At 46.0% G+C, this 10487-nt stretch overlaps 1 protein-coding gene across 1 annotated transcript; it reads left to right on the plus strand.

Annotated features, from left to right (window-relative positions):
• Nucleotides 1-6920: 6920 nt before the first annotated feature.
• Nucleotides 6921-7697, plus strand: LOC105448385. Its single transcript, XM_011686907.1, has one exon. It carries the CDS (start codon nucleotides 6921-6923, stop codon nucleotides 7695-7697), a length of 777 nt encoding a protein of 258 aa, XP_011685209.1.
• Nucleotides 7698-10487: the final 2790 nt, after the last annotated feature.

The raw sequence follows: 10487 nt of genomic DNA on the forward strand, positions 1-10487 counted from the left end.
AAGAAAGACAGAAGAGAGCAAACCTCTGACTGAGACGAACGAACCTCTGAACGAAAATTGTTTAACGTAACAAACAGGATTGTCACGTGGAAGTCATGACAAATAGCGTGGTCAGAACGTGCTTCAGGCCTACTGCGCGGTTTCCCCCTCTCTTTAACTGTATAACAAATTCGACCAGGTGTTTGCGAAAGATATAATCCCCGGAACAGCGCCGAAAATAAGAAAGACAGAAGAGAGCAAACCTCTGACTGAGACGAACGAACCTCTGAACGAAAATTGTTGAGTTCACATAAAGTCAAAATTGTCCTTAAGTTAGATCTTTTGTGTAAGAAAGTGCGTGTTAAATATAGATAAGTCGATTGTTACCTACGTCTATCAGTTTATTTAAAAGCACGACTTTCCTCTCCTTTACACTAAAAAGAGACTATCAAGAACCGAATTCAAAATTCGGCATCTGACTGCTACGCCTCATAATCGCTCGTTCTCCTTTTCTCCTTGCACTCGCTCTCTCACTCTCCGCCAAACCATCTTCACCTCCCACACATCTTCTCTCACTCTCTCTGAGTGATCCCGGCATCGTCCGTTCACGACGATTAGTTCAATATCGCTCAATTCGTGAACAGTAAGGCACGGATTATTGTACCCAGATGATGTTTATGATCTGCATATCACAGATGTAATGTGCATGCTTGAGTTCTATTATATAGACGAAGAAGACGAAAGCCTGAGAAGATACTGTTCCTCATGTGTCATTAGAGGGAATAATCAATTTTCATATCTTCGTCTCTTGCGAAGACACACTACCGAAGAATTTATACTCCACGATGGTTATTCATGCTGGGGATGCGAATGTCCGTTGTTTCAAATAATGCCGTGTAACATGTGCCCTATTTGCACAGAGTGAGAAAGATATATTTGTGTATTCGTGCTAAAGAGAATATGGAGCAAACGATAAGAGATCTGGACGAGCAAGCCACTCGATTGATTACGCGAAAACACTTTATCGCGTGGGAAGATGAATGAGCGGGGTCCCCGCGACGAAGGATCAGGGTGATGGAGTGGATCCCGTTCCTGGGTGCTTCTCTGTTCCGCCAGCATTATCGCCAGGGCCCCCCCCCCCGGGGAACTGATATGGATATTAGTATGGAGGAGGTTCCGCGCTTGCGTTCTTCTGGAGCTGGACGCTCGTCATCGTGTAGGGCTGCTCCACGGACCTCCCCTAAAAAATCTGAAAAAATGGTGGAAGCGGACTTCTTCGAGAAACTGAGTACCGCTATTAGTAACTCGGTAGCGAATGCCATGAGGATCCATATGTTAGTGATGAGAGCCCCTGAAGATGGACTACGTGCAGGGCGATACCCAAGGGGGATCCAAGATCGGCTTCGGAGAGATGAAGAATGGAGCGAATCACCTACGACGATGGAATCGCAGGCCCACATAACAGAGGAGGAAGGCCCCCCACAAACGGATCTAAATAACGGAACGGGGCGCAAGAAGCGTACGCGAACGCGCACGCGCAAAGCTGCGCCTAAACATTTGGCCGACGAGGGGAGAGATGCGGAGGAGGAACCAAGAGATATGAGGAAGTATCCCTCATTACCGGCCCTGAGAGATACGAGAGCGGACACCAGAGTACAACTGGGAGAAGCTCAGAGATCAGTGCGCGAAGAGAACCTGGCGGCTAGACCTAGGGCAAGGATGGAGATAAGGAAGAATGAAAGAACACCTCGCAAACGAGTACCCCGTTTGTCAGCAATTACAATCTCGTGTCCCGGAGTGGGACAGTCATATGCGGAAATTATCCGCAAAGCACGCGATGAAATTGTCCTGGAGAATTTGGACATCAAAGAAACAAGGATGCAAAACACAGTTTCAGGAGGAGTTCTCCTGGAGATACCTGGTCGAGACACCTCATCGGCTGCGGATACCTTAGCGAAGAAGCTTAGAGATGTCTTTCGTGAGACGAATGTGCAAATCAGAAGACCCATGCTGAGAGGGGAACTCAGATTAGCGGGTAGTGATGCGTCTGTCACCTTGGAAAAATTAAAGCTTGCAATCGCCGAGGCTGAAAAATGTGATGTAGAAAATATAAGGGTTGGCTCCTTCAGACTCACCAGGAATGGCTTGAGGACTATGTGGCTGCAGTGCCCCTTGGAAACTGCAGTAGAACTAGCGGAGCGGGGCGATCTTCGTATAGGGTGGTCTACGACACGCGTGGTGCTCCTGAGGAGAAGGCCACTGCAGTGTTATAGATGTTTGGCTGTAGGACACGTCCGGGATAAATGCCCTAGCGAAACAGACAGAACTGATAGCTGTTTCAATTGCGGAGAAAGAGGTCACACTGCGAGGGAATGCGGCAGCCCTCCAAGCTGCCCGATATGTAGAGATAAGGGCTTACGTTATGACCACAGAGCGGGATCGGACGTCCCCCCGTGTCCACCTAGAAGGGATCAGCAGCGAAGTCCTAGGCGAGATGGAACCAGGGCCAATCGAAGTAAGGAGGCCATCAATCCGGAGAAAGCCTAAATGGCTAAGAAGATTATCCAAATAAACTTAAATAGATCCAAAGGAGCGCAAGATCTACTCTCGCAAACTATGTTGGATATTGACTGTGGATTGGCATGTGTGTCCGAACCGTATCGGGTCCCGAAGGACCTTAGATGGGCGCGATCTTCTGAATAGACCCCCATGGCTGCGGTAATGTGGTCGGGCCGTATGCTTCCGGACGCCGTTTCTGTCGACTAGGGGCGAGGGGTTCGTGGCGGTTCCTTGGGAAGGAATCGTCGTAGTCTCTTGTTATTTTTCGCCAAACTGGAGCATCAATCAGTTTAGGATGTTCCTGGCGGCGGTTGAGGATGCTGTGATGGATTTCACCAATAGAGCGCTCTTGGTCGTGGGAGATTTTAATGCCCGCTCACATCTATGGGACAACACGCACCCGACTATTCGGGAGGAGACGATACTCACATGGGCGTCGGCCCTAGACCTGAGACTGCTTAATGATAATTTTGAACCTACATGCGTAAGACCGCAAGGTAGATCGGTGGTGGATCTTTCGTGGGCCTCTCCTGCGGCCCTTGGGATGATGAGGTTGTGACCGGAACTTATCCCAACGTCGTAAATACCCTTGTGCCCTTATCGGATTCTTCCCCGAAGCACCTCAATGCGCAGGCCCGTTGATAGCCAGCTGAGACCTAAGCGCTTATGCTAAACTTTACCGTATACCGCGTCTACTTTAAATATGCACCTAAGCATGAAAAATGGTCGCCACTTCGTTTTTCCTTAGCCACGAAGAAGGTTTGATGTTGAACAGGGCCACCACCGATGATCTGCAATACCCCGGTGTTCTTTCGTGTGGTCTGCTTCCTGGAATTCTCGCCCCGGAATGTGGTGGATACGACTCGTCGAACGGAACAAAGCGGGATAAGATGTGGGCGCTTATTTCAACTCACTCTTGATATTTTTACAATGTTTATTGATTATTTATATAAGATCTTAGCGCACAACACATTCACACACACACACACACACATTCACGCTTTCACGCTCGAGAATTAACGCAAACCACGTACGCGGTCGCGTCTTCGCGCCGTCGGAAGCCGCAAGGATACGAGATCGACTCGCAACACGTCGACAACGCGAATTGTCGTGCGGACGGCCCGTCTTCCGAGGTCTCAATCGTTTCGCGGATCGACTGAGATCCGTACTACTCGAACCGACGTTGCACGGAATGGAAATGGTCGTATCGGAATCACCACTCGCGAAATACTCGACTTCACGGGTAGAATTCGTAATACTTAAACGTGTTCGCAATATAATTTGTAACGCGCTCGGAATAATACGTCGTAACACGGGTCTTTGCCGGCAAGAGCGCAACAAAGGGGCTCTTGTTCTTTATCCGTAAACGCACGTCCGCTCAGGTCGAACGCTGCGAAGCAAAGACCAGGATCTTGGCGTCCGAGCCGATTCTGCCCGCCACTTTCATGGTCAGGTGGGTTGGCGCGGCCAATCACGAGTCGCCCTCGTGAATAGGTACCAAAAGTGGTATTATTCCGCGTCTTTCGACACTCTCGTCTAATGAGAGGTCGAGTCGGGAAAGTGGTTCCCTCATGCAATGTATTAATACGCGGAAATTGGCGCCAACCAGGTGTACAATCTAGATGTCCATCGATTGTGGACAAGTCCCTCGAGAAGTCTCTAGAGGGTTGGATTAATCGATCCAGAGTGGTTTCCTTTCGAGGTATCGACTTTTGGAAACTTCCCACAGTCTCAGGAAGTTCCCAAAAGGATCTAGACTGGTGGATATCTGGAAACTAAATTATAAGTGGTTGGTCCTTTGTGTCTATCTTCACTAGGACAATCTATGGATCCCGAAAGTGGATCAAATGTGGCTGAATCTTTGCCAATTTATCTTCTAACTAATTAATAATATAAACTTTATGATTTGCGGATCGTTGTGGATCCCTTCTTGTAGGCAAACTAAAATACAACTGAATTGTGGCACCATCAACTTGATTCGGAACAACGTGGTTCAATCTAAGGTAAGTAACGTGAAATAACTAAAATGTGGATTAGAATTAATTTATCTCTTTTCTGTTTCAGGGTTCCCTCAAGCTGATGCTGGTTTTCAATCCAAGGTAAGTACTCGACAAAACTCAATCTTCATTTGACTCTATTACTAATTCTTATCCACCCTTTATTTTTAGGAAACGACTCTGGGTTCTCGGTCGCAGTTCGGTAAGTATAACAGTGTTTTATTAATCATTCGTCCACTCACACACGCATTCAGTGCGCGTACAAGGTAATTATTAACTAATTATTACAAAGGCAAATCTCTTGAGCCTGTATGTCAAATATAAAAGAAAGTAATGCTTCACACAGTAAAGTGGTAAATCTTGTACAAAATGTGGCTATTGCCATCGCAAATCATAAAATACATAAAGGTGGTTGATCTGTCAACCACACCCAATAAACTAAAATAAACTCAATGTATTAATTATAAATGAACAAGTAATATAATAAAATATGCCCTCTTGGGTCTTCCGCTGGACCACAAATGCTAATCGCAAACTAAATCAAAACTGAAATATCAATATAAAATACACAAATCCGCAACTAAATAATTAATATCACAAATGTGGAACGCTGTAACGTGAATAAATGAAATATAAAGAAAGATAATATCAAACAATAAATATGGTCCACCTTTTTGTAGCCATGTCGCATCCTATTGACGCGGATTGAAGTTTGGGTCGCTCGCGGATGTCGCCGATGTTCCGGGTTCCACCTCTGTGCTAGTTTGACCCTCCAGCATCCTTCCTGTAGCTGGAACTTTTTCGACCGCCGCTATCCCTATGTTGCTATTTCGAGCCTGGCCCAACATCGCGTTTGCGATATCTAATTGAAAAGATGGCTCGTCCGCAGCAGGAATTGTAGTCGGTTGCGCGACCGTTGCAGGCGGCGGCTGAAAAGCCGACGGTTGCAAGGTCGTGGGAGGTTCTAAGGGACGCTGAAACACTTTCCGATCAAATAAATACTCATGTGTATCGGCGGCCGTAGACCCAGAGAATACAGAACGGACCCAAGTAGTTTCCCAAAATGGAATAGGAAAAGCTTGAATGCGAATCGACTTCAAGCCAGCATCGCGGCATACTTCTGGCCCAGACAGATTGAAAATTCTAGCGCTGAAGATTTGGCTATGCAACTCCAGGACGCATTGTCCTTAGCCTCTGACGCAGCTATGCGGCGACACAAGAGCAAAGCGAAGAAAGCTGTCTATTGGTAAAATGAAAATATTGCACAACTCAGAAGAAAATGCATTGTCCTTAGAAGAAAGGTTATTCTAGAGCATAAGAGACAACGCGGACTAGCTCCGGCGTTAGAGGTAGAGCTGTCTCAAACACGCAAGGCCTTGAGATCTGCGATAAAGGAAGCTAAAAACTCGGCCTGGCGGGAACTAATGGATACAATAGACAGAGACCCATGGGGACGCCCTTACAAAATAGTAATGGACAAGATGAAGCCTGCATGTCGCCCGATCTGTGAGACATTACCGTTGGAGAAGGTACTTAAGATTATAAATGGACTTTTCCCCCTCATAAATGAGGAGACGGTTGTAAGGCCAAGAGAAGTAGTTCAGTGGGACGAGGACTTCGCAGTTAGCACGCAGTAGGTGGAACTGGCTGCATCTAAGTTGGGGTCTAAAAAAGCGCCTGGTCCGGATGGGATACTACGCGAGGCTCTTAAGGCGGCCTTGCCTGTCTGCAGCAAGAGAGTAGCTGCATGTTTTACAGCCTGCCTCAGGGAGGGAACATTCCCATCTTGCTGGAAAGTTGCGCGGCTTGTTCTCCTCAAGAAGCCAGGGAAGCCGGACTTTGTGTCTTCCTCGTATAGGCCAATCTGCCTCCTTAATGAAATAAGGAAACTTTTCGAGCGGATTTTAGTCAAGAAAATCCGGGCATGCCTGAAAGAGAGACTGGGTCTGTCCACCCATCAATTCGGCTTCCGTACTAAGAAGTCGACGTCGTTTTTCGCTTAAGAGAGATACTAGAACCGGTGTATGAAGAGGGCCGTTTTGCTGTTGCGGTGTCCCTTGACATTTCGAACGCCTTCAACTCTCTGGTGTGGGCCAAAATTCGTGCAGCCCTGGAAACAAAGAGATCCCAAATTATCTCAGGATCATGGTGAGCAGTTACTTGTCGAATAGATGGATTAACTTTGTGGACAATAACAGGGAAGTCAGACAAGTCCAAATGACCTGTGGAGTTCCTCAGGAATCCGCCTTTGGTCCGGAAGGCTGAAACCTTACCTACGATAAAGTGTTGCAGCAGGACTTCCCGGGTGATTGCAGCATTTTATGCTACGCGGACGATACCCTCATAGTCGCGCTGGGTGATAATATCAGGGAAGCCATCGCTCATATGGAATACGCGGTTGCTGTGGTGATCAGACAAATAGAGAAGTTAGGTCTAAGCATATCGCCCCAAAAAACGGAAGTGTGCGCTTTCTCTCGCGCACATAGGTTTGTGCACGAGGAAGTTGTGGTAATTAAGGGCTATCTAATCCCAGTGAACGCCGATATGAAATACTTAGGGCTAGTGTTAAGCAGGAAATGGTCATTTAGGGAACACTTCAATCGCCTGCTTCCAAAAGCAGAGAGAATGACACTAGCTTTAGCTAGAATTATGCCGAACTTGAGAAGCCCCAATGAGCACGCGAGGAAACTGTACTGCGGGGTGATCCATTCGGTCATCTTTTACGGTGCACCTGTTTGGGCCCCCACTTTACGTACAGATAAGAGAACTACAGCGGCCATACAAGCAGTACAGAGAAAAGTCGCACTTCGGGTTGTGGCGGCGTACAAAACAGTGTCCTGTCCAGCGGCGTTCCTATTAGCTAAGGTTATCCCGGTCGACTATTTAGCGGACAGATACAAAGACGTGTATATGGACACCCGAGCGATTCAAGAAAAGGAGATTCGGATCACACAACGTATGCACGATACCATCAGGGAAAGAGCATTGGATGCGGCCCTGACTAAATGGAAAAATGTATACAGTAGGCCAACAGCGGTGGAAGTTAGGAGAGTTCTTGTGCATAACTTGTTCCAATGGTACAAGCGCGCCCGTGGCCATCTGACGTATAGGATGACGCTGATGATCACTAGCCATGGGTGCTTTAACGACTGCACCGAATAGGTAAGGCACCTGGTAGTGACTGTTCGTTTTGCGAAGACCCTTGTGATGACCCCTTCTAACAACCATACACTAGCCGGGTGTCCGGCATGGGCGGCAGAACGGCAGGTGTTGGTTGAGGCGGTTGGTCCGGACCTATCTTTGGAGTCGATTGTTACGGCGATGCTTGCGTCATCGGACAAATGGTCGGCGTTTGGAAGTTACTGTGAAGCGGTAATGAAAAAAAAGGAGGATGCGGAAGAGCTAGGCAAGCAGAGGCTCAATTAAATGAGGTTCAATTTGAGGATTCATGGGAGGAGGGTGAGATATAACATAGCGACTGTATGACAGTCTGCCTTTCGTTTCCTTTTTAATCGTTCTCTTTCTTTTCTTCTTGCGGATGCCTGTAAATTCATGGGGCCTTTTGACCTCATAATCCTATGCGGTAGGGCTTCAGCCCATGTTCCTAAGTGGGGTCCTGATGCAATACTCTCCAGTAGTTCCGGGACCCCTCTCTTAGATCTTGCGGGATCTTTTAGGTGGATTTTTAGCAGGTAGGCAATCGGTAAGGCCAGCAACTTCAGTTAGCTCACGGGCTGGCTGAGACCGTCAAGTCATGACCGGTTGAATCCTGCACTCTCCTGTAACAGGCGCAGGGGGTCTATGAAAATTTTTACCACCTTTATAAAAAAAAAAGTTGGGGTCGTCTCGTGTGCGTAAAGGTGTGTGGACGTGCCTCTGTGTCGCTCCGTAGTCTCCGTACACGATCGTGTGGAAGAAACGTGCGTAGTGCGGTAAATGTGCTTCTATTGTGTGCGGTTTTTGATCCTGTTGAGTGATGTGCGTTTTGTGTCGCGATTGTCGAAAATACTTGAGATATTCGTGAATTTTGTGACGGTCACATTGCGCCGGGGCCGAACGTGCCATCATGGCTGTCGTTTTCGCGCCGGGCAAGTCGCGCTGTTAGGGGCAAATATACCCCTTCCGGAGTTTATATTAAATTCTCCGCACATATCGCGCTCCGGTGCATTACATGGTGGCGATTTGTCTCAGTCTCGGGCGGTTTTCCGACTTTGCATAGGAATAAAAGCCGAACATATGTGCGAGTCGGATAGCGTGTGACGACAGATGGCCATGTGTTCGTGGCGCGCGGGAACGTGCTGGCAATGCATATAAACCCTATGGGACATACAGCTGTCGAGTATGTACATTGCCGTGGCTGTTCTTTCGTAGTGTGCTAGTGGTGTATTCCCGTGATGCGGGATACGCTCATGCGTTCATTGGAGAATATAACTTTTGTGCTGTGAGATCGCCTAGTGTCGGGGTGCGCGCGAGTGTACGTGTCTTCCCGCCTGGGCTCATGCGGACGCACCCTTAGTCGAGTTCGCGGTCTCGCTTCTGTAAGATATCGGCTAGATATAGTTATTTTAGTTATAGTTCCTGCGTTAGCCGTGTAAGATGTTCATGTCTATTGTTACTAAAGTCCCTATCTAGTGTCTTTAGTTGTTACTATGTGTTTTCACTAAGCGTATCCACGGGATATATGGCTCGTGACTGATTGGCTGCGGGACGCGCGATGCGCCTCTAGCACGCGGAAAGGAAGTCGAAGAGAGGAGAAAGGCGGGAGAGTTCGCCTTGTGGTGTGAGACAATAAAGAAGCCTTTTGAAGATACTCGATCAGTGTGCCCTTTCACCTTTCTATCCATCCTGGCTAGTCTCTTACACTTCTCTGTGCTCCGTGGTTGCTTGTGCCACATGCTCGGAGGGCGATTGTGCGCGAGGATATTCATGCCAACTGGACTGTGGTCATCGTTGGACTGCTGCACTGGGTGCATGGGGAGTGCATGGGCGCGGGTCTGACCGAGTTGCGCAAAAGTGAACGCGTGGCGGCGCGCGCTGTGCATGCATGTTAGAGACTCTTTAATAAAAGTCGCGAAATCAGGAATCCAATTTTGATTGGTGCCGGCATTTTTTAGCAAATACCGGAAATAGCCATGGCGCCAAATTTAATTTCTAAAGCATGGTGTTTCAAATAAAAGAAATAAATTTTACAGATAATAGACTTTTATTATTTATTTCTTAAATACTATGCATCGCCATTGTTTTGATATCAAAATATCGTTCTTTTTTTTCTTTATGTTTTCTACATGCTATCTTACATCTAAATACAGCAAATCTCTTAAAAATTTTTATATTAAGGTTATGACACTCGGGTATAAAATTACACCGTATATAATGGGTAAACAATCTTTCTAATAATATTTTAATATTTATATCTGTTTTAAATATATTTTGTTTTTTACATTCTCGAAATATAAGTTCCATTTGCAAAAATATATTAAATGTCGCTTGATTTACATAAAATAACGTATTTTTTTTTAAACAACGTATTCATACTAATTTAGAATAATGAAATGTTCTGTTTGTTGTATTACGAACAGAACGAATGCATTCTGTACATAGTGTAAAAGTTTTTTGCAAGCTGTGAATTATATAACCAGCGATATTGTATAATATATTCATTTCTGTATTATTAAAAATAGAAATATCTTCCAAATTTACTTTTATCATGTTAACATCAATATTTATATTTGTATTTACAATGCTTGTTTTTTTTTTTAAGCAATACCATCTAAAAAGCCCGTTACATAATCTCTATCATCCTCATCATAATTATTTCTTGACACATGTCGCATATATAAAGAAATAGAAATAAGTTTCAAATTATTTTTGAATTGTAATGCGTTAGGAATAGGATTCTTGGATTTGATTACAGAAAAAAGATTTTCCACACAATCTTGGGTCAAACGTCCA

This window comes from Wasmannia auropunctata, unplaced genomic scaffold, assembly GCF_000956235.1.
Source record: "Wasmannia auropunctata unplaced genomic scaffold, wasmannia.A_1.0 LD336088.1, whole genome shotgun sequence".
NCBI classification, from domain to species: domain Eukaryota; kingdom Metazoa; phylum Arthropoda; class Insecta; order Hymenoptera; family Formicidae; genus Wasmannia; species Wasmannia auropunctata.

What these genes read in the sequence shown, in the direction of transcription:
- LOC105448385 (XM_011686907.1), top strand. Translation starts at nt 6,921, where the DNA reads ATGGAATACGCGGTTGCTGTGGTGATCAGACAAATAGAGAAGTTAGGT.